This window comes from Vulpes vulpes, chromosome 13 (assembly GCF_048418805.1).
Source record: "Vulpes vulpes isolate BD-2025 chromosome 13, VulVul3, whole genome shotgun sequence".
NCBI lineage: Eukaryota > Metazoa > Chordata > Mammalia > Carnivora > Canidae > Vulpes > Vulpes vulpes.
This window is the reverse complement of record NC_132792.1, coordinates 133,935,839-133,961,480: the sequence shown is the minus strand read 5'-3', so window position 1 is coordinate 133,961,480 and position 25,642 is coordinate 133,935,839. Positions and strand designations below refer to the sequence as shown.

At 34.7% G+C, this 25,642-nt stretch overlaps 1 protein-coding gene across 6 annotated transcripts in view; it reads right to left on the bottom strand.

The window, feature by feature from the left end:
• SUCO (SUN domain containing ossification factor) overlaps nucleotides 1-25,642 on the bottom strand; it is an 86,402-nt gene that overhangs the window by 53,660 nt on the left and 7,100 nt on the right. For all 6 annotated transcript variants that reach the window (XM_072733041.1, XM_072733042.1, XM_072733043.1 and 3 more), the window contains exons 2-3: nucleotides 3,516-3,624; nucleotides 1,190-1,300 (exon numbers count right to left, since the gene is read on the bottom strand). In XM_072733041.1, coding sequence (XP_072589142.1) covers nucleotides 1,190-1,300; nucleotides 3,516-3,624 — 220 coding nt within the window. The remainder of the gene's footprint in view (nucleotides 1-1,189; nucleotides 1,301-3,515; nucleotides 3,625-25,642) is intronic.

The window sequence follows — 25,642 nt, the reverse complement described above, 5'->3', positions numbered from 1 at the left end:
CACAAGGTATAGAGTTCAGAGGAATATAAAATGCAATCATTTGGGGAAATATTTACACTGAAATGAAAAATTCACAAAGGAATATAAACAGTTTACAGTTTATGGTGGAGGCCTTGAAAAAAGGAGTATTACATTATCAAATATTATATTATCATTTTAATATGTATTTAATATAAAAAAAAATCAATGAGATATTTTACATTTTTTTAACTAAATCTCCAAAACCCAATATGTATTTAATACTTACAGCAAGTCTCAGTTTGGACTAGCTGCATTTCCAGTACTCAATAGCCCCACGTAGCTAGTGGCTACTATACTGAACAGCACAGATCTATTAAGATGCAATAAGCACTTCAAAGTATTTGAGGAAGAGTATACCATGATAAAAGTTCTGGAGAATGAACAATGGTAGGACTGTTCAGGATAGTCGTATAACTGGAAGGGATACAGAGAACTTTTTCTTACTCTTATGTACACACATCTGACAAACATCTTCCAGGATCCAATAAAATGAAATTCACTATTTTACTTAGATAGCAAAATCAAGTCATAAAATAGCTGTAACTGTATTTTCAAAAAAGAATTCTCCCCCATTTTGAGTTGGTTTGTTTTGTTAATATTTGAGATACTTAGTTTTTCCTTAGTTTTTCTTCTTCCAGATAAAATATCCCTAGTTCTTCAGCTATTCCTAACATTAAATGGGTTCCAGATGCTTCAGCATTCTAGTTTTTAATAATTTTCATAAAATTTGATGTACAAAATGGAAAATATTCAGGATGTAATATAAGAAACACATAAAATACATTTTAACCTATTACTAATTCATATTCCACAATCAGTGACAAAAGTTTGGTATCAAAATACTCGATTTTATATACAAATACTTTCTTTTGTTGTAAGTTAGAAAAAAATTTCCCGACATCTAATAATCTGGAGATAAAATACATTATAGTGAGCCAAAATGGAACCTACAAAGAAATGAGAACTTACACCCAAACTTTTACTACAAAGAAAATGGTCACATTTATTATTAAATCTGCAATTTTTCAATTTCTCAAAATCAGTACTCTTAGATGTAAATAGTATTAAAGCCAATTGCATGAAAGTTTGAAAAAAAAAAGTAACAATATGCAATATGGTGAGTAGTTTTAAAAGATGTATTATTAAACATTAAAGCAACATAGCTTACTTGTACATCCACATCGTAGTCATCTTTTAATTTATGTTCTTCTGGAGGAATAGGTAAATTTGAACCCACTTTTTCTGATAATTCAGCATGGATAGGTCCCTCTCTTTCATCCTATATTGCAACAAGATGAAAGGGTAACTGATAAAACTATTTCACAAAACAGTTATATATATAATATATATAATATAATATATTACATATATTATGTATAATATATATAATATAATATAAATAATATAAAGCAATATTATGTATTTAAACTGTACAAAAACACTGTTCTGTACAAGTCTGACTCTACTTTTATTTGTTTACATGCCTATTGTTCATCTTCCTGCATTCCATTCCTTGCCATCACACTTAAAATGTACACTAAATGAGTTCAAGACCTTCATTTGATTTCTTGATAAGTACTTTAGTCCTACCACACAGCACCACGTGGTAGGCAAACAGTAAGACTTTGGAAAATATCTAAAAAATGAATGTACATCATCCAATATGTATTTAATATTTGTGTCATCTCTCTTTTGACATTTACTTTCAAGTTAGGATTTCAGATACCTTCCCATTTAAATGTATCTTCTAGGATATAATTTCATAAAAGCAAGGTTCATTCTTTGCTTATCAAAGCCTTTAAAGCATTTATCAGACCTACATATTTCTGTAAGAGTATGTTCCCCCCCGAATGCTTTGCTTATATTCATTCTCACAAAATTTGTTTTCAAATTTCTCATGAGAGATTAGATCAAAGTCTTAGACTGTGGGTAAAAGTTAAAAGTATAAAATTATACTCTCTTTAAAGAGATATTCAGGAACAGTCTTAAAATTTTTAAATGCTCTATCCCAGAAATCCAACATAACCCCAAAATTTGAATCATCCACGCTAAATATCATGCCACCCCCTCCAAGCATGTAATTATAAACTTATGTTCACACACATGCGTGCACACACAAGCTGAGAAACAATTCAGTCTTTTTTTTGTTTTGTTTTACAATTCAGTCTTTTAATAAAGAAATATATCATAACTTATGATGGAATAAAAATGTAGCCATAACAAGAATACAGCAACATGAAAAAGTGTCCATGAGATACTATCAGGGCAGAAGGGAAAGTCAAAATGTAGAATATTTACAATATGACATTTTACGGAAAATAAAAATATTAATTTGTGTGCCATATATAGATACCCACAAAAAAACAGTCTCAATGTTTTCACAAGAAACAGTAAACTGTGGTTCCTTTCAGAAGGGGAATAGGCTATAAATATGAATATTCTATAGTTAGTATAAATTACTTCTATACAGTTGATCCTTGAACAATGCAGGGGTTAGGGGTTCCAAGCCCTAGCACAGTCAAAAATTTCCATGTACTTTTTAACTCCCCCAGAACTTAACTACTCACAGCCTATTGTTAACCAGAAAATGTACCAATAATAAGCAGTCAACACATATTTTGTATGTTCCATATATTATAAACCATATTCTTATACTGAAGTAAGCTTGAGAAAATATTAAGTGTTAAGAAAATCATAAGAGAAAATACATTTACAGTACTGTATTATTAAAAAAATCTGCATATTAATGTACCCACACAGGTCAAACTCATGTCATTCAAGGGTCAATTTTAGTTTAAATACATATATTGATAGGGAGAAGCCAAATCTAGTCAATACTCACCTTTTATCTATCATTCATTTTATTTATTTAAGTAGGCTCCATAACTAATGTGGTGCTTGAACTCACAACCCTGAGATCAAGAGTCACATGCTCTACTGACTGAGTCACCCAGGCCCCCCCACCTTTTATCATTTAAAATAAAATAATAAGTGATTTAAAGACCATCTGATAAAAAAAAAAAAAAAGACCATCTGGTCTGGTTTTTTGGACTTTGTCTATTCATTCCTCCAATTATACTTTATTAAAATTCCCCCAATTATATTAAAAAACTACATAGCCAGTGATTGCAGAGTCTCCATATAATCCTCATATCTAAATTTTCACTTATAAGGCTGGGGTTTCTTTTGAAACCTTTTAAGTATTTAGAGTATTAAAAAGTGAGCCACTGGTTTTCAGTTCTCTGAATAGGTACTATTTTTCTCCCTATTCTAGAACTAAAGATGTTATAACATTCCAAACATAAGCAACACAAATAAACATATGTCAGGGATAGCTTACTTTCAGAATTATCTGAGTAATTCTTATTACAGCAAGAATTACAAATCACCAAAAATTATGTCCTGTATTTTTGAAATTACTTTTATTCCAAACATTTTGAGGAAGTCTCAAAAAGCTGACACACAAATTACACTGTCAACTTTATTTAAGGTACCTTTTTCTGGAATTGTACATCTTCATTTTCTAGTGCACAATTGTCATCTTGAGAGTAGTATGATGAAGCTGAAGAACTCTCTTTACAACACACATGCCAACTGGGAAGCCTGTAAAACATTTACCATCACCAAAAGAAAGAAAGAAGGAAAAAGTTGTTAAGCCAATATATCCCCTACTACGGGCTAGAATTTGAGGCAATAAACAAATAGATGGCTCCTACCCTAAGCTCTCAAAACCTTAACAATATAATGGAGACAAATGTATATAAGACAAATGTTTTTATTTAATGCCCTAAAAAAACCATAAACTGTGTTATCAGCATTCCAAGTAAGGCATTATGAATTTCATGAAGGTAAAACAATAAAGACTTCACAAAAGAAGTATCTGATAATTATCACAGAAGAAAAAGTTTTCAAAGACTTAATCTCCTCAGAAAGTACTAGATGCCAATAATATTCTAAATTTTACTAAACACTTAAGAACAGGGACAGCTGGGTGGCTCAGTGGTTGAGCATCTGCCTTTGCCCCAGGGTGTGATCCCGGGATCCGGGATCCAGGATCGAGTTCCGCATCAGGCTCCTTGTGAGAGCTTCTGCTCTCCCTCAGCCTGTGTCTCAAAAGCTCCCTGCTTCTCCCTCAGCCTGTGTCTCTGTCTCTGTCTCTCTCTGTGTGTCTCTCATGAATAAATAAATAAAAATCTTAAAAAAATACATACATACATACATAAGAACAAATAACTCTAAAGCTGCCTGAACTATTTCAAAGCACAGCAGTAAAGCTTCCAAGTAATTTTCATATAGGGAACATAGCACTGATGTCCAAAATTAAGAGAAACATCACACACAAATGAATACTACACATTAATACAACTTATGATACCAGACATGAATAAAACAATAAAAAAGAAAGTCCCTAGGAACATACCAAAGAAATAATATACTACTGTTATGATCAAGTAGAGTTTAATTCTGATATTCAGAAGTGGTTCAATATAATAAAATCTATTTATTTAGTCTCCTATGTAAAAATATCTTATGATTATCTCCATAGTCACTGAAAGACATCTGATAAACTTACACATCCATCAAGATTTTCTTAAAATAGGAACAAGCAGATGTTTACCATGGAGACATATATGCATAATACACAATCCTAAAAGTCAGTACCAAAGTTAGTGAAGAAACCTAAAAATAACCCTATTTAAATCTGAAACAAGACAAGAATTATTGCTAGTATTACATAATTTGATAAAAGGTATAAAAATGGAAAAAAGTAAAATAATAATTAAGTGTGAAAAATTAAAGGTGAAATAATTATAAGTGTGATAATTATAGATGAAAAATTAAAAAGAACCACCTATTAAAAGAAGTTCTGAATATACAATTTATATTTGTAGGTATAAAGAATCAAGTCAACTCTGCCATCGCCATCACCATCGCCACCAGTTACAAGATGAAACATAAAAGTTCCCATTTGCAAAAGAAACAATAAAACAGTAAAATATAAACTTAGCAAGAAATGTTCTATTAAGTAGAACTGTTTGAAATTACTAGTATTTGACAACGCTTCAACATGGAAAACTCAAATTATACAATTCAAGCTAACATATACAGAATATTTGACAACTGCATATTGAAGACACAAAGAAGATTTTTAAGTAGGTAGGCTGATTCTAAAATTTATATAAGCAGTAAGAACAGTCAAGAAGATTTTAATGTGAAGGAACTAGATGTCTATAAAACCATAATAATTACAACAATATGGTATTGAGATGACAGAGTGAAAGGGAATCTCCAGGGTGACTAGAAATAGAAATCCTAGCATGACAGCTATACACAGAGAACAGGGAACAACCTGGAGGTTGGAGGTTACCAGAAACTCCAGAAGAACCTTCTTTTAGAAGATGAAATTGACAGCACATCTGATGATAAGTCTTTGAAAATCTTAAGTACAGATTTATATAAATGGTAGACAGTTTGTCATTGAACAGAAAAACAAGCAAATTTAATAAGTCAAATATTAGTTACAGGAGGAAAAATGGTAGTACAGAAAAGAAAAAATAATCATGTTGTGAATAGCATTTATATAAGTCATAATTACATAAACAATGAACACTGATCTAATCCGAATTATGACAGAACTACCATGTACTTACTACCAACATGTACTTAAAGAGAATCTGATTATCTGCACTAGAACACTAAAACTGACAGAACTACCATGTACTTACTACCAACATGTACTTAAAGAGAATCTGATTATCTGCACTAGAACACTAAAACTGACATTAAAGCAATTATTTTAGAGACAAAGAATATAAAATTAATCAGCTAAGAAATGAAAGTGGTTTCTTTCAAACCAAAATAAGTAAATAAATCTTAGAGCTCTCTGACTTTCATATGGATATATTATTTCGATAAAATTAAAACTAAAAAAGGGGGGGAGGACAAGGTACATAATAACATATACATACATAACATGTGTGTACATGTATACTAAAAGTATTTCTATGTGCATAAATTTCTCCGAAATAGTTAAAAAAAAAAAAAAAAAAAAGCACTACCTTGGGGCAGCCCAGGTGGCTCAGTGGTTTAGCACCGCCTTCAGCCCAGGGTATGATTCTGGAGACCCAGGATCGAGTCCCACGTCAGGCTCCCTGCATGGAGCCTGCTTCTCTGCCTCTCTCTGTCTCTCATGAATAAATAAATAAAACCTTAAAAAAAACAAAACAAAACAAAACAAAACAAAAAACCACTACTTTGGTTGTATCCAAGGAGGAAAACTGATGGCAGAGTCACAAGGGCAATACAAGAGCATTTTTTACTAAATAATAACTCTATGCCTTTTGAATTTTGAGCCACAAGAATATATTACTTTTCAAAACTTCATATTGATACATCATTGTTTATTATGTATTTCCTTATTGAGACTTTTACACTGTTTCTCAGGTGTGTGTGTGTGTGCGTGTGTGTTTATATGTATGTATCTGGGGCAGCCAAAGTTTAAGATATCCAAAACTGTGGGTACTACAATTTTGGTGGTAATGCCCCCTTATTTTCTTTATCTTTTTCTATACTTTCTAAATTTCTACCACAAGCATATATTAGTTTTATCATCAGGATCTCCGCATGTAAGTGTATGTATATAAGTCCTAATATATCCACAGTTAGTAGGGGGGGCCAACAGACATTAAATCTCATGATCTTTATTTTTAATATCATATAATCAAATCCTACTGCTCTAAGTTCTGAATTTTTTGGAAATGAGATTAGCATTAGCATGAGTGGACTCAGCAGACTGCCCTCCCAATGTGGGTAGTAGGCACCATCCAATCCTTTGAGGGCCTAAATAGAACCAGGGGCAAAAGAAGGAAGAATTTGCCCTTTTTGTTTGTTTTCCTGCCTCATTGCTAGGACATCTCTTTCCAACCCTTGCACTGGGATGTATATCTCAAGCACCATTGTTTATCAGGCCCTCAGACTCAACATGAATTGTATCACTGGCTTTCCTTGGTCTCCAGCTTTCAGACTTTGGATCATGGGACCTCTCAGCTTTCATAATTGTGTGACCCAATGCCTCATTAAAAACAACAACAAAAACAAAAACAAAAAAAAACACCACACAGACACGGAAGTTCTGTTTCTCTGGAGAATCTTACTACACTTGCCATTAGTATATAATACATTCTTTATATATCTTCCCTATTCCTCCTCTTATTTATAGCTTTATCAATGGTATCACTTAAACATCTCTAACATCTCAGTCTCTACTTAATAACAGATCCTAGTAAAACAATGGACCTATAAGAGATAAAACCTTAACTTTCTTCTTCATAAGTCTAAAATATATAATAAAAATTATCACTAATTAATAACTGCCACAAAATTTTAAACTATCAAAGTATAAAATAAATGCCCTAAAAGCACTCTAACTCGACTGAGCTATCCTAAGAAAGGATCTCTGTAATGGGAGTCTTTACTTTCAACACCTTTCCCAGGTCAATCAGATATGCAACCCTCACTTTAAGGATAAGTGGATCACATCATATTGGCTGAAGGCACTTTTTGCATAACTCAATAGGCCTAATTCCATGCTATTAAAGCAACTTCCTAAAATTGCACTATGAAAGTGCCAAGACTGAAGATATGAGTTTCCAGACTTAAGAAGTTCAGCACCAGAAATCACATCAAGATCAAGGAAAATCAATCAAAAAAAAAAAAAAAAAAAGATCAAGGACAATCTGTGAGCCCTTGACACACTCCCATAGTTAAAAATGAGTGATAATTGTTACTTTCTATTCATTCGTTAAATTGTTTCTGTGCATGTATATCTATCTTCACTTACATTTAAAACATAAATTCTTTGAGAACCAATTCCTAACCACTTTAAGCCAGCCCCAAAAAGCCAAATCTTGCAAATATACGGTAGAGAACTGTTTTGAGCAGAGGAAAATTCAATCATTTTTTATTCCTTTCCCATCACCACCATCACCTCATCACTACCACTCCAACTCACCTACCCACCCACCACTCTGTCACACACATAAGAACCTGGAAACTAAGAGGATATTTATCCCTTCTTGTCAGCCTCTCTCTACCAATGTGGCATGGATTCACCATTCAAAAAGAAAGGTATCCACTTTCAGAGTAGATGTAACTAAAGATCTTAGAAAAAGCTCATCTGCCTGCCATTTAGGGATACCAAGCTTTACAGAGTTTAGTGAAACAAGAGTATCATACATGCTAGTAGTATTGTGCTTACCGAAAATATTTACTAACATCCAGTCTGAAAGCGTTAGCAGTCACAAGTACCAGTAGTTACAAAGTGTGTGTGTGTGGTGTATGTGTGTGTATGCTTTTCAACAAAAAGTGACCATATGACATCTTGAGCAAGAAAAATGTTTAAAGGATCAAAAACAGTAAATCTATAACAAAATGAACCAAAGTAGAGTCCACATGCTGAAAAAATCATCTTTAAAGGAAAACCTATGTTAAGCAGATATTAGATTTTAAATTTTTCTTTACCCAAACTTGGAAAAGAATTTTTTTTTTTTTTGGTACTTTACCTACTTATTATCTTATCAAGACAGTAATGCTACAAATGCTGCCAATCAAATTGTGATTTCCTTTTATATGCACTTGATGTTCTAATCTAAATGATACAACCAATCAACATTATTTAGAAAACCTAGCAAAGACACGTGGCAAATAGTCAACAAGTAATTTCTTCTTCCAAAATTTTAAAAAACCATTTTCAAATAAAAATAGGTCTATGAATATGTTCATATATATACTGCATATGTATAATATTCTTATAGAAAACAAAATGATTTTCTGGGTAATAATTTTGAGGGTAAAAGTGGAAGGGGTAAAAATACCACCAATCTAGCTTTGCGTTTTCTAGCTTTAGGTTCTCCTTAATGGAGACCCTCCTCTCCCAACAAATACACAAAAACAAAAACAAAAAATCACCCAAGCAGCTTCTCAATGACTGTCTAAGAAATAGGACAGATCAGTTTTATTTATACATGTAAATGTACATTAAAAAAAAAAAAGTTTTGCAAACAGGGGACCCTGTTATAAAATATTAGCACTATTCTCCAAAATTTTAAACAGTAGAAAAACAAAAAAAAAAAACAGTAGAAAAACTTGCAGCAACCATTAAAAATCCATCAACATGGGACGCCTGGGTGGCTCAGCCGTTGAGCGTCTGTCTTCAGCTCAGCGCCTGATCCCAGGATCCAGGATCGAGTCCCACTGGGCTCCCTGTGAGGAGCCTGCTTCTCCCTCTGCCTATGTCTCTGCCTTTCTCTCTCTGTCTCTCATGAATAAATAAATCTTTAAAAAATCCATCAACAAATTTCATGAAAAAATAAAACAAAAATGATGCCAAATTTCAGCTGATATGTAGAGTGACCTAATTTTTAAAATCCAAGAGCTGAAATTGCTGTAACTTCCTCAAGACCTTTAAACAGCAACAAATTCAAAAGCTCTGGCCCTTAGCAAATAATTATTAGGATCCGATGAGAAGTGAAAAGTAATAAAAGTAAAATTTAAGTTGGGATAGCATTCCAGTAATATGCCCAGTGTATGCATGGCTATCTTTCATGGATTTTTCATTAAAATATTTCCTGATAAAGTGTTTTAAAAAGTTATATCCTTTATAGGTAAATAGATCAATCGATCTCCACCACATCAGCTATGTTATGGTGCAAAGTTATAATTACTAGTATAACTTAGAGGCAAAGGTTTCAAGTCATGACCACTGTTGTTGAATTTGGTACTCCATTTAACTATTAATGGAGAAAAAAAGATAAAACTTCATAAAAGGGATGTAGTAATGGAAATCTTACCATTCCTTCAGGAGGTCACAATAATAGAGGTATTTGGCAAGGGGAGGTGCATAATATTACAAGATACATTCACCCATGACAATTTGCTAGTTGGTCTAGCACAATGGTTAAAAGAATGTAGACTAGAGTTATATAGCCTGTGGGATGTTGGGCAAGTTCACTGAACAAACATTTATTTCTCTGTGCCTATTTCCTCAAAATAGTATTATCTATTTCATGGGACTGTTAAGAGAATTCAATAAGATACTTTAAAGCACTGTAACTGTGACAGCATGTAGTAAACACAATATCATGCATTATGTTTATTAAAACACAAAGTATTTTAGATTCTAAAAGGAGTAAAAATAGGTATTTTTGCCTAAGAACATAATAGAGTGAAAATAACAAATTGATATGAACGCTAATTTTTACTTTTGAACTATAGGAAATATGTTCTTTCATCCTCTTGTCCACAGCTGATCAGATATAAAACTATTACAAAATGTCTTTGACACTCAAATTTTATCCTATCCTGTAACTTCTGCAACCTTGAATAGTTACTTATTAAAAAAAAAAAACCACACATTGAAGATTTCTTTCTATCTGCACATGATGTCTAGGTCAGTTTACTTGATTATGTTGTTAAATGTTGAGTCTGACCTTGACATGAACAGCATTACACTGAGGAATTTAAATCAACTGGTACTTAGGTTGGGGTCCTGCACATGGAAATAACGCCACACAACTGCCTTTAAAAATGTGTTCAGGGCATCTGGGTGGCTCAGTCTGGTTAAGTGTCTGCCTTTGGCTCAGGTCACACTCTCGGGGTCCTGGAATGGAATCCCAAATCAGGTTCCCTGCTCAGCGGGGAGACTGTTTCTCCCTCTCCCTCTGCCTACTTGTGCCTGCGTGCTCCCTGTCAAACAAAATCTTAAAAAAAAAAAAAGGGTTCATTTTTATTGAAGTATTTATAAGTGTAATTATAGGATATCTTAGTTTAATATTATTCCACCATCTGATTGATACCCCCCAAAAAAATGCCAGGCAAAGAATTTTTATATATAATAGATAATATATATAAAATATATATAAATATATATTTATAAATATGTCTATATTATAATAGATAGTAATATATAAAAGAATTTTTATGTAATTTATATTATATAATTATATATTAGATTATTAGATTATATATAAATATATTATATATAATTATATATTATAATATTATGTAGTATTTATATAATATATAATATAATAGGATGGCCCATGTTCTGTATCAATGTTAATTTCTTAGTTTTGACAAATGTACCATGGTTATGTAATGAGATGTTGGCATTCAGGAAAGCTGGGTGAAGGGTATATGGTTAACTCTTTGTACTAGCTTTTCATATTGTCTATAAATCTATAATCAATCCAAAATATGCTCGTTTTTTCTGCACAGCAAAAGAAACAGTCAACAAAACTAAAAGACAGTCTACAGAATGGGACAAGATATTTGCAAATAACGTATCAGATAAAGGGCTAGTATCCAAGATCTATAAAGACCTTATTAAATGCAACAGCAAAGAAACAAACAATCCAATCATGAAATGGGCAAAAGACATGAACAGAAATTTCACCAAAGAAGACATACACATGGCCAACAAGCACATGAGAAAATGCTCTGCATCACTTGCCATCAGGGAAATACAAATGAAAACCACAATGAGATACCACCTCACACCAGTGAGAATGGTGAAAATTAACAAGGCAGGAAACAACAAATGTTGGAGAGGATGCGGAGAAAAGGGAACCCTCCTACACTGTTGGTGGGAATGTGAACTGGTGCAGCCACTCTGGAAAACTGTGTGGAGGTTCCTCAAAGAGTTAAAAATAGAACTGCCCTACGATCCAGCAATTGCACAGCTGGGGATTTACCCCAAAGATACAGATGCAGTGAAATGCCGGGACACCTGCACCCCAACGTTTCTAGCAGCAATGTCCACCATAGCCAAACTGTGGAAGGAGCCTTGGTGTCCATCGACAGGTGAATGGATAAAGAAGATGTGGTCTATGTATACAATGGAGTATCACTCAGCCGTTAGAAACGACAAATACCCACCATTTGCTTCAACGTGGATGGAACTGGAGGGTATTATGCTGAGTGAAGTAAGTCAACTGGATAAGGACAAACATTATATGGTCTCATTCATTTGGGGAATATAAAAAATAGTGAAAGGGAATAAAGGGGAAAGGAGAGAAAATGAGTGGGAAATATCAGTGAGGGTGACAGAACATGAGACTCCTAACTCTGGGAAACAAACAAGGGGTAGTGGAAGGGGAGGTAGGAGGGAGGATAGGGTGACTGGGTCACCGGTACTGAGGGGGGCACTTGACGGATGAGCACTGGGTATTATGCTATATGTTGGCAAATTGAACTCTAATAAAAAAACATTTTTTTAAAGAAAAAAAAAATGTTCCTTTTTAAAATAAGCATAATCCATGAAAGAAAAAAATTGAGAAACCAAACTTCAAAATTAAAAACTTCTGTTCCGGGATCCCTGGGTGGCGCAGCGGTTTGGCGCCTGCCTTTGGCCCAGGGCGCGATCCTGGAGACCCGGGATCGAGTCCCACATCGGGCTCCCAGTGCATGGAGCCTGCTTTTCCCTCTGCCTATGTCTCTGCCTCTCTCTCTCTCTCATAAATAAATAAAAATTTAAAAAAAAACTTCTGTTCCACAAAAACACTTATTAAAAGGAGAAGCCAAATTACAGACTGGGAGAAAATATTTGCAAAGCAAATCTCTGATACAAGATCTGTATCCAGTATAAAGAACTCTCAAAACTCAATTAAGAACCCAAATTTTAAAAAACAGGCAAAAGATTTTCACTATCATATCACCGAAGAAAACATAGGATGGCAAATAAACATGTGAAAGATGCTCAACACTGTTAGTCATAGAGAAATGTAAATCAAAACCACAATGAGGTATCACTACATACCTATTAAAATGGCTAAAATTTAAAGTGTTGCAAAGAATATAGAAGGACCGAAACTCTCCTATACAGCGAATGGGAATGTAAAATGGTTTTTATTTTTTTTTTTTAATATTTATTTATTTGAGAGAGAAAGTGAGAGAGACAGTGAGAGAGAACCTGAGCAGGGGGAGAGGGAAAAACAGGCTCCCCACTGAGCAGGGAGCCTGATGCAGCGCCCTAGGATCATGACCTGAGTCGAAAGCAGACACTTAACCAACTGAGCCACCCATGTGCTCTGGTATATTCACTTTGGAAAACAATTTGGCATTGCTTTAAAAGTGAAACATACACTTACATATGATCTAGCCATTCCACCCTTAACTATTCACTCGAAAGGAAAACACAAAACATCACAGCAGCTCTATTTGCAATAGTCAAAAACTGGAAAAGACTCTCAAATGTCCATGAACAGGTACGTGGATAAACAATTTGTACTACAGATATGCAATGTAATACTATTCACCAATAAAAGAGAATGAATTTGAAACACACAATACCCTCAAAATAATTATGTTCTGTGAAAAAAGTCAGACCAAAAAAAAAATAGTATACAGTGTATGACTCTGTTTATATAGTACAAAAAATGCAAACTAAACTACAGTTATAGAATGCAATTCAGTGGTTGCCTGGAGGTGCCAAGAGGAAGGGATTACAAAGGGGCATGAGAAAATTCCTGAGTGTAAAGGGGATATATTCACTAAATTACTTGTGATAGTTTCATGGATGTATACATACGCCAAGAGGTATCAAACTGTACAATTTATGTAGTTTATTGTATGCCAATTATGCCCCTGATTAAGCTGTTTTAAGAAGTGGAGCAGAGAGCAATAAAACAAGATTGACAAAAGGTTGACCATTATTGAAGCTAGACAACAGATGCATCTTATTACACTCTTCCTTCTATACTTTCTGGTACATCTTTAAATTCTCACGACCCTGAGACCATGACCTGAACAGAATCAAGAATCTGATGCTTAACCAACTGAGCCACCCATGCACTCTGGTAGCCTATTTTAAATGATCTCTTACAAAATAATAGATGAACAAAAACTAAGGAAACATAAGATTTATACTAAGAGGGATGCCTGGGTGGCTCAGTGGTTTAGTGCCTGCCTTCGGCCCAGGGCATGATCTCGGAGTTCCAGGATCGAGTCCCACAGCAGGCTCCCTGTGTGGAGCCTGCTTCTCCCTCTGCCTATATCTCTGTCTCTCTCTCTCTCTCTGTCTCTCATAAATAAATAAATAAAATCTTTATTTTATTTTTTTTACTCTTTTTTTAAAATTTTTTATTTATTTATGATAGTCACAGAGAGAGAGAGAGGCAGAGACACAGGCAGAGGGAGAAGCAGGCTCCATGCACCGGGAGCCCGACATGGGATTCGATCCCGGGTCTCCAGGATCGCGCCCTGGGCCAAAGGCAGGCGCCAAACCGCTGCGCCACCCAGGGATCCCAATAAAATCTTTAAAAAAAAGATTTATATTAAGAAACAAGCTTGGTCAAATATATAGAACTTTATAACAAATACAAATTAAACATTCTTTACAAGCACATACGAATCTTTCCCAAATACTGACCATATACTAAACTTCAAAAGAAGACTCAAATTGCAAAGACTGAAGATCTAATAAACTATATTCTCCAACCACATTGCAACAATATATGAAGTAACAAAAAGATAGCCAACAACATCCTAATCTGGAAACAAAAATTATGCAGCAAAATAATCATTCCATTAAAGAGGAAACAATAAGGAACATTATGAAATATTATAGTGGAAGACTACCAGTCAAAACTGGTGGGACCCAGAGAAGATAATAACAGGAAAACTATGCTTCTAAACACATTGGGAGACAAATCCTGAAAAGAAGAGCTAATCTTTCAACTCAAAGAGGTAACAATGTAAATAAAATAAAATTGGGAGAAAAAAAAAAAAAAGGCAGGCTGTAAGAACAGAAATCACTGAAATAAATAATAAAAAAGGCAAAGATTCAGAAAACCAAAAGTTGATTCTTTGAAGAAAATGCTAAAAAGATACACCTCTGGTAAAACCAATCAAGGAGAGTGGATGATATGAATTAACACAGTATGTTACAAAACATGAAATAACCACAGACAAAACAGATTTTTAAAATTATAAAATATACTATATAAATACCAGTATATTTGAAAACTTGGAAAAAATGGATTTCTTTAGAAAATGGCAAAATTGGCACAAAGTATAAAACTAATGAAAATTAAGGAAATTTGAATGGATCAATCAATACCTCAGAAAGAGAAGGAAAAATGCTAACTTTGTTTCCCCCCCCCCTTTTTATTAGGGAAAATTTCAAAGTTTCAGAAGAATTGCCAGCATAGTAGAAAGAATATACACAAACCATATCAACCTATTGATGAATTTTGCCTCATTTCTTCCATCACTTGTAATTTGCTCATGGCATACTCTCTCACATCCTTTTCACACTCTCCTTTCTCCATCTCCATATAATTTATTTCTAAATATGGTAGTATTTCCACAGAATAAGGATATTCTCTTACATAACCACAGTGCAGTTATCAACTTCAGTAAATGTCACACTGACAATACTTTAATCCATATCACAATTTTGTCAATTAACTCAATAATGTCCTTATAACATTCCCCCTCCACTACTCCCAAGTAGAGAATTGAGTTTAGGATCACGTCCTGTTTTTATCATGTGTCTTCCTTCAGCCTCCTTTAACCTGGAAGGTTTGGCTTTTACGTTGTGTGGCACTGACATTTTTGAAGAACACAGTCCTTTTATTTTTAAATAATATATCTCTTATTTGAGGCTTGTCCGATATGTTTCTTCATGATCAGATTCAGGTTATGTATTCCCAGCCAGAATCCTTCCTAAGTGATGTGTCTTTCTCAGGGTACTATATGCAGAAGGATACAATACTCATCTGTTTCAGCGCTTGCAATTCACTTTTTGGTACTTCTGCTCAGGAGAAATGAAAAGTATGTCCACAAAAGTCTTGTAAGAAAAAGTCCCCCATAGGTTTTATTTCTAACAGCCCAAAACTGGAAGCAGCCCAGATGTCCACAGCAGTAAAATAAAGAAACTATAGTATATTCATAGAATGTACTAACTAGGGGATCCCTGGGTGGCTCAGCAGTTTAGTGCCTGCCTTCGGTCCAGGGTGTGATCCTGGAGACCCGGGATCGAGTCCGAAGTCGGGCTCCCTGCATGGAGCCTGCTTCTCCCTCTCTGTTTCTCTCTCTGTCTCTCATGAATGAATGAATGAATGAATGAATAAATAAATCTTAAAAAAAATGTACTAACTATTCCCAATAAATAAATCACTAATGAAACAACACAGATAAACCTTGGAAAGATCATGCTGAGTAAAAGAAACCAGACACAAGACATACTGTATAACTCCACTTAGATGAAGTTCCAGAATTAGCAAAACTAATCCACAGTGATAGAAATCAAATCACTGGTTGCTTCAAGGGATTCACTAGAAAAGGACACGAGAAAACTTCTGGGGTGATACAAATGTTCTATACCTTGATGGGAGGTAGGTTACACAAATATATGTGTTTGTCGAAACTGATTCAACTACTATAGAGTTAATATACGTGCATTTCGCAATATGTAAGTTACCTCAACTTAAAAATTAAAGAAACAAAAGTTTATATTTCCTCCCAGCAATAACCAAATAGAAAATAAGCTACTAGCAATAAGAAAAATTATAAAATGATTTCAAAATTAACCTAAGAAAAATAATACACAACTATTTATATATACAAAATTTTTACTCTGTTAATAATCGTACAATAAAGAGATAAATACACGAAAACCTAGTATGTTCATTCATAGGATGCTGGTGACAGCAACGTAAAGATAGCAATTCGTCAAATACAACTCCTATCAAAATACCTGAAGGGTCCTATTCTAAATATGAGAATAAAGTGATTCAAGAATAACTAAATTAACAAAGAAAGCAAAGGCACGTGGTTCACCTTGCCAGATAATTACATTTATTACAAAACCATTCTAATTAGACTACAGTACTGGGATAGCAAAAGACAAGCAACTGGAACAGAATACTCCCAAAATGCAGTTATTAACATGCAGTCTCTCTTTAGAAGCAGCCACACACAAAGTGCTCAATAAATGAATGATACTATCAGGGTTTCCTGACGATATCTGCCACATCATTAACTACTTTGCCACATCATTAACTACTTAAAATTCATTTTAATGGTGACTCTACTAACTAAAACAAGTAAAAATAAAAGTATTAAAAGAAGTAGAAAGAAGGAGATTAATAGCATTATATCATTTATATAAAATTTTATATAAGCATATAAGCAAAACAAGACTATTTTGGAAAAAACACATCAAATAAATACATGAAGGCTGACTGGAGAGGTATCAAATATACTCTGGGGTAACTGCCTAAAATGGGGAAAAGAGTGAAACTGAAGATAAAAGAATAAGCATATAAAATGGAGACTTTGGGGGACCCAGGCAGAACTCTGCATAGAGTATGAGCAATGCAATCCTAAGCACCTGATGTCTCAAGAAAAAAAAAAGTCATATTTTTATTTTTTTATTCAGACTTTTAAATGAAAGTCTTAACCTAATTTTTACAAACAAAGAAGCTACAGCTCAGAAATTAACTTGTCCAAAGTCATTCATTTTGTGACTACAAGTCTATGTATCTCTCTCTCCAAAGCCTATAATCTTTCTGTATCGCCGCATTTCATATTTAATATTCGCTGGTCAACAGATGAATGAAGAGTGAGAAAATAACACCAATCTGTTCACTCCAGAAATGATGGCACTAGTCAAGGCTAGCTATAGCATAACAAAAATATAAGAACTATCACAAAAGAGAAATAAGGTTTACCTCAGATTTAGATAGTGGCAACCAGAGATAAATATTTTTTGTTTTGTTTTGTAGTTTTGTAGTTTTGTAGTATAGTGACCAGGACATGAACTTTAGAGTCAAGATCCCCAAGTGTTACTTGGGGTTATTATTTATTAGTTGTATGTACTCCATTTATTAGTTGTATGTTCTTGGGTAAATTACAAAACCTGTGTGCCTCAATATTGATATTCTAAAATGGAGTTACTAAGGGGAGCTCAGATGGTGCAGTTAAGCTTCCAAATCTTGATTTCAGCTCAGGTCATGATCTTGGTGTTGTAGGATCGAGCCTGGCGTCCAGCTCCGTGCTGAGTGTGGAGCTTGCTTGATATTCTCTCTCTCTTTCCCTCCCCTTAGCTCATGCACACATGCCAATAAATAAATAGATAGAAAAATAAATGATAAATAAAATGGAGTTACCATGAGGAAAATAAAATGATGCATGTGCTATGCTTATTAGTCTGACATAAAATATGCACTCAAATGTTAACTTATCAGCTTTGTTCTTTCCACCTTCATTTACTTATCAAATTCTAGAGTATAGAATATATACTATACACATATAGTATATATATGTGTAGTCTCAATTTCTTCACCTTCTACTGAGCCCTTGGCCTGCTTAATTCTAATTTCTGCCTTTGTTTAAACTACTAAAATTAGTATAGTAGTAGCAGGATTTACCTTTTTTGATTTCTCTGCTGTATGTGGCACCTTTGACTACTGCTTCCACTTGAAACCCTCTTCTCCTTTGTTTTGTCAAATTACATACTTCTGTTGCTCATCTCTCTCGGAGTCTTCTGAGTCTCCTTTGATGGGCTGCTTCTGCTGACTACAGCAGCTTAAATTCCAGTGATTTCAGGGTTCTGTTTTCAGTTTTCCCTTTTATACTCTACTTTATTACTAGGAAGAGTTCATCTAATCTCATGGTTTTCATCTGATGGTTACTTTTATCTTCAGTCCTTATTATGTTCTCCTACCTGGTCCATTTCTTAAAACCTTTCGATGATACCCTATGTATGTGGCAAATGAATTAACCTCATTCAAAACTTGAACCTCTCTCCCTTCATGGTCCAAGATGTCTCCAAAACAACTAAATCCAAACTTGAATTTAAGAATCTTCCTTTTCCAAATCTCTTCTTCCTATATCCTTGATCTCATCATGTGATATTGCTATTCACCCAGTCCTCAAGTTAGAAACCTGAAAAGCATCTATACATCTTTTTCCTTCATCCTCCCTCCACTATCTCCAGTTTATTTTACCTCAAATTTCTGTAATCCATTTCTCCATCTTGTTACAACTACCTTAGCTCAAACCCTCATCTCTTACTTAGAGCAACCTCCTAACAGTTCCCTAATTCATATATTACCACTTCTGCAAATCAACCCTTCACACTGCCAAGAACCTAACACTAATCGTCAGACTATTGTTCTCCTGCTTAGGACCTTCTATCAACCCTCCATGACAAAATTCAAGCTTCCTTGCATATTTTAAAATATCTAAAATTCTTCTATTGCCTAAATCTTCAGCTTCATATTTTCTGCCACTCCCTGCCTCCTACTTCATGCTTCAATGATACATAATTAGTTGTAGTTGTTCCCTGAACACATACTAAGCTGTCTCATGCTTCTAAGTCTCTGGCCCATGCTTCTCCCTCTTCCAAGACTGTTCTGCCCTACTCCCACTCCTCACCCTCCAAAACTTGACTAAGTTCTTATCCATTTCCTGGGGAAAGGAACAAGTTAGGGACTAGGACACATTCCTGATTTCCACAATTTGTGGCTTGGCCACAACCCTTTGGCATATCTCTGAGCATTTATTACAACCCTGAACTGAAATTAACTGTTTATATTTCTGTTCCTTACACAACACTGAGCAACTCTAGGGCAGAGAACTTATTGCCCTGTTCTCAGCACAGTGATCTCCTGAGCTCTTCCTCTGACTATGGATTGGAACAGTTTGGATAAGAACTTAGAAAAAGGAGAGAACCCAGTAACCACAGAATTTATGGTAAAAGAAAGAAGAGAACTGGGCAATGAAGAATTGCTTCTTAAACACAAGGGCAAATCTAATCCATAGTATGGAAACATAATTAATACCAGCCATTTAATTACAGCAGTTTGGTTAAATTAATTCCCTGCCCACTTCCCCCCTTCACAAACAAAGGCAATCCAGGAAAGACACCTATGAAACATAAAGGTGGGAAAGTAGAACTTAACTTTCAAACAACTGAAAATTATGGGGTTTTTTAAACATTATTGTCAAGAAATTTGAAAAACAACAGAAATTCTACGAAGTACAAGGAGACTCGTAGTAAATGGGTATTATACTTTGATCAAAAACCAAAAAAGACCAAAAGATCACTGGGCCTCCAGTGGTTCTGGTTAATAAACACCCTACTTTCTTTCAATCACAATGTATTAAAAGATATTCTTCTTAATCTATTATCAGCTTGGGGGCTCTTTTAAGGTTGCTTCTCTGCTAACTCTACATGCTGATCACAAGAGGTCACACTGTACTCCTTTCCCATCCCAGCTTTTATTCTATTTGGCTGCCACAGCAGTCCCCAATCAAATCACATGAAACTCTATAGAGCTTAGCTAAAGAAAACTCTGTAGTCTAGCGTTTGCTTCTCATCAAACCTTTGAATTTCAAAGGTTTAACTATTCCGTATATCAAAATCTATTAGAGGATTGTTTCACTAAATTTGCCTATAATTTCAAGGATCCAGCATGGGGTAGCACTTATTAAGCAATATATGTTGTTTTTACATTTTAACATACTGTTAGAAATTCAACCAATACAACTGTCCTCTGAAAATAATCATATGCTATACTTACTTGATAATGATATATTTCAATAAACTGCATCAGCTGTGTTTAGCCTAAAAACCCAAGTCACAATACCTCGTTACCTTAACTTTCAACTCAAAATTACAAAGATAGTAGCCAAGTAAATTACTACCATGTTAATAATCATGCTATAATAAAAAGCCTACCTAACAGTGAAAAATAAAGCTACAAAAGTAGGTTTGGGCCAGACTTCAGACCTTTAAGGTGAGGTTTAAATTTTTACTCTTCAGGAAAACAGGAGCCTAAACAGGAGCTAAAAGGTGTTTTAGCAAGAGACTGACATAATCAAAGTTGTGTGTTAGTAAGGTAAATCTAGTGGCACTGTGTAGAAAGGGTTGAAGCATACAAGGGTGAGACTACTCTAACCTCTTCTCTCTCTGGCTGCCAAATAAATGTATGAGAACTCATGCCTACCAGCTCTTCAAATAGCTTCTATTTCCACTCCTGTGAGCTTTTACCAATTACTTCCCTCTTTTGAAAACAGGCCCTTTTCTCAGTTTTCAAGCCTTTCAGCCTTATCTGAGACATTCTATATTGCTGCCCACTCAAATGACCACCTTAAACCTCTTTCCATCTTTCTTTTCAAAACAGTCTCCTCCTTTCCCTTCAGAGCTTTACTTTACTTGGCACCTTTCTTTATTCTAAGTATCTGCAGAAGCTCCTTGTTCAGCGAAAGTTCTGCTTCAAAAGATCCCCTCTCTCCCTGGGTGGCGCAGCGGTTTGGCGCCTGCCTTTGGCCTAGGGCGCGATCCTGGAGACCCGGGATCGAATCCCACATCGGGCTCCCGGTGCATGGAGCCTGCTTCTCCCTCTGCCTGTGTCTCTGCCTCTCTCTCTCTCTCTGTGACTATCATAAATAAATAAAGATTAAAAAAAATGTTTAAAAAAAAAACAAAAAACAAAAACAAAAGATCCCCTCTCTCTGAGGACAGCTCCAGCCCAAATCTTAAATGCAGTGAAGTCTGAATTTTTAAGTGCCTATACAATGTTCACTTGGACCATTCCACTTGGATTATTCCACTCATCTCAGCTGCTCCTCCTATCAAAATCCTCTGCAACTCTTCTATTTCTTTTTGAACATGTCCAATTCTTCCAGTTGACCTAGTTAAAAAAAAAAGAAAAAAAACTAGGGGATCCCTGGGTGGCTCAGCGGTTTGGCACCCGCCTTCGGCCCAGGGCGTGATCCTAGAGTCCTGGGACCAAGTCCCGCATCAGGTTCCCTGCATGGAGCCTGCTTCTCCCTCTGCCTGTGTCCCTGCCCCTCTCTCTCTCTCTCTCTCTCTCTCTCTGTCTGTCTCTCATGAATAAATGAATAAAATATTTTTTAAAAAATTAAACTTGGGAGGCCCTGGTGGTGCAGCGGTTTGGCACCACCTGCAGCCCGGGGTGTGATCCTGGAGACTCGGGATCGAGTCCCGCATTGAGCTTCCTGCATGGAGCCTGCTTCTCCCTTTGCCTGTGTCTCTGCCTCTCTCTTTGCTCTCTCTAAATGAATAAATAAATAAATCTTAAAATAAAAATAAAAATAAAAAATTAAACTTTTCTTCTCTCTTTGAACTTTATTGCACAAATTTATAACTTTAGATCCTAGCATTTATTCTCTCAACCAATATACTCCACGAAAGCAGTTAATTTTGTTTTATCCACAAGAATCCTACATAGAATGTACCACATAGACGCCTCAGTAAATATCTCTCAACACTGACATGGATGACAGAAAGGGAGTCCTAAAGAACAAGAGCCTGTTAGAGGCAAACTAAAACCAAGTTCTCTTCTGAATCCTAAACCAACGCTACTTCTACTATATTGCGCTGTCAACGGCCAATCTATCACCAAACCAGATCATTTACTTCCTCAAAACTCTGCTTAATGCACCCTCTTCATTTTTACTACCAAGTCCTTGTTATGATAAACTTCAATTACTCCAATTGCCTTTTTTTTTTTTTTTTTTTGGGTACTCATCCCTCCCAGTCTCTCTCTTCTGAAATATTTCTAGCACAATGATGTCAAAATAACATTCTTGTAACCACTTCTCTTGCTGGATCTTTACTGTCTAATTCCTTGGGTGAGCTTGTAAAACTCATTACAATTTCCAAAACATAGCTTTTAGTTTCTACTCAGGCTTGTCTGCTATCACTCCCATTTATATCAAGTTCATTATCTCTTTTATTCTCTTTCTTCTTGACAATTAAGTACTACCTACTCACTATAGATAGACACACACACACACACACACACACACACCCCACATTAGGAAAAGACCATTATTCATATTAGCAGAACCAGTAGATCTTATTTCAGTTCACGAAAAATCTACATTCCAAAGAAGCCACACATCATTTTTTCTTAAACTTGTCATATGTTTCCTGACAATCCCAGGCCTGATTTTTCCTAATTTTCATTAAGCACCTACTGAACAATTCAGTTTTTTGTATTGTTCACAAATGTTCAAATCAGAGACCTCAGAATGCTAAAAGTACAAAAAATTCTCAGAATTCACCTGATCTAGTAATAATTACTGGGATAAACAGATTATCCCAAACCTACTGAGACAGAACCCCCAATGTAAGAATCCTAGGCATGTGTATTTTTTATTTTATTTTTTTAAAAGATTTTATTTATTTATTCATGAAACACACAGAGAGAGAGAGAGGGGCAGAGACATAGGCAGAGGGAGAAGTAGGCTCCCCTCAGGGAGCACGATGTGGGACTTGTTCCCTGAACTCCAGGATCACGTCCTGAGCCGAAAGCAGAGCTTAACCGCTGAGCCATCCAGGTGTCCCTGGCCTGTGTATTTTTTAAAGCTTTGTGAACAATTCTAATGTCCATTCCTAGTTGAGGCAATCCAGTCTGCCCATTTTCAGGTAAGAAAACTGACACAGGAAGAAAAGGTAAAGAAACTTGCTTAAGGCTATCTACCAGATTGCTGGTGGAGTAGAGTAGTGATAAAAATACAAGCTCACTAGATGTCCATTGACAGATGAATGGATAAAGATGTGAAATAGATGTAGATAGGTAGGTAGACAGATGGATAAATAGATAATGAAATATTAGTGTGCCATCAAAAAGAATGAAACCTTGCCATTTGCAATGACATAGATAGAACTAGACAGTATTATGCTAAGCAATTAAGTCAAAGACAAATACCATATGATTTCACTCATATGTGGAATGTAAGAAACAAAACAGATGAACATAGGTGAAGGGAAGGAAAGATAAGATAAAAACAGAGAGGGAGGCAAACCATAAGAGACCTTAACTATAGGAAACAAATGGAGGATTGCTAGAGGGGAGGGGAGTGGAAGGATGGGGTGACCAGGTGATGAGCACTTGATGTAATTAATTAGCACTGGGTATTATATGCAACTAACTGAAGCATCACTAAATTCTACCTCTGAAGTTAATAATACACCATATGTTAACTAAATTGAATTTAAATAAAAAATAAAAACAAAACACAGACTCAGACTCAGCCTACTTAGGTTTATTGCTTACTAGCTGTGTGAACTCGGGCAAGTTAATTTTTATGCCTCTTTTTTCATCTTTAAAATGGTGTGGCTAAAAAATAAAATAAAAATAAATAAATTTTAAAAATGGTGTGGCTATCTCAAAAAAGTTGTAAACAGTGGACATGAAACACTTAGAATAGAAAGAAGCGCCCAATAAGGGCTCAATATTAATAATGCAAAAAAAAAAAAAAAAAGGATTACAACCAAACTCTGAGTTAGTTTTATGCTCTTTTCACTACACTAGTATGTACATATATTTCCACCACCGGATTGTATATTCCCAAGGGCAGAGCTCAAGTCTCCTGCTTCCCACCACAACAAATACATTGTTAGTAACTAAATAACATTTTGAATGAATTTATGGATTCCTATTTCTCAACATTGCCATCTCTGCCCTCCTAATTATACCAAAGCACCCAGAGGGAATAAATAATAAGAACTCTTAGTGCTTACTATGAGCAAGGCATTATTTTAAGCACTTTACATATTTTCTCCTGTTAGATTACAAATATTCTATAACAAAAAAAAAAAACAAAAAAAAAAACAAATATTCTATAACAAGAAACAGAAAATTCACTTAGTACCTATAGGTCACAAAACATTTTCTAACAAAGCTAGGTGTTACTTCTACATAAAATATAAAAGAATTTTAACTAGTGATTCTTTACAAAGTCCTAAAATAAAATCAAACTTTCTTTTTAAAAAAAATCTGCACTTATGAAATAAGTTTATCCCAAGGGATTAACATTCTTATACTGTAAGTACTCGAAAATAATTTTTCATTTCTTTGCAACGTGTACAATTTTTTGAAACTACTTTAAAATACGGCCTTGAAAAGCAAAACAAATAACACATAATTGGCACTAGAGTACAATCTGCAACATGTACACATTATGTTTCAAATAAAGAATTCCACTTATGTATAAACTAAACAAAGTATTTCATACATATGTTTCTACTTGAAGATGGCTTGACAGAATAAAGCACTTAAATTTTTTATAAATTTTTCTCTTCCCTTTTATTACAAGGACTAGAATGTTAGATATACATATTGACCTATTTCTCTATTCAGACGGTTGGGAAAAAGTGAAAGAATAATTTAGGAGTTGACAAACAATGGAAAAATGAAATAACAGATGTCCAAAGGTATGTTAGGTGTATCTTTTGCTTTTTTCATTGCCAGCCAATCTAACTACCTGCATCCATTCTGATATACCCTCAAATGTTTAATAATCTAAAGAAGTTATTACAAAACACAACCAGCTCTTTTAAAAATAATTCAAAGGATATTGTGAGTTATCTGCCTTTTTTTTAATTGAACACAAGTGTTGGAGCTTTACACAAAGATGTTGTACCTCCCTGTCACACCTTCTTTCACAGACCTTTTCCTATTTAAGCAATGTGGCTTCATCGAACTTGTCTGAAAAGATCTAACATTGTTTTTAATAACTCAACACCTCTTTTAAGTACCAGAGACTTTCTTTGGAATGTATATCCCGGGGCAAAGATAAA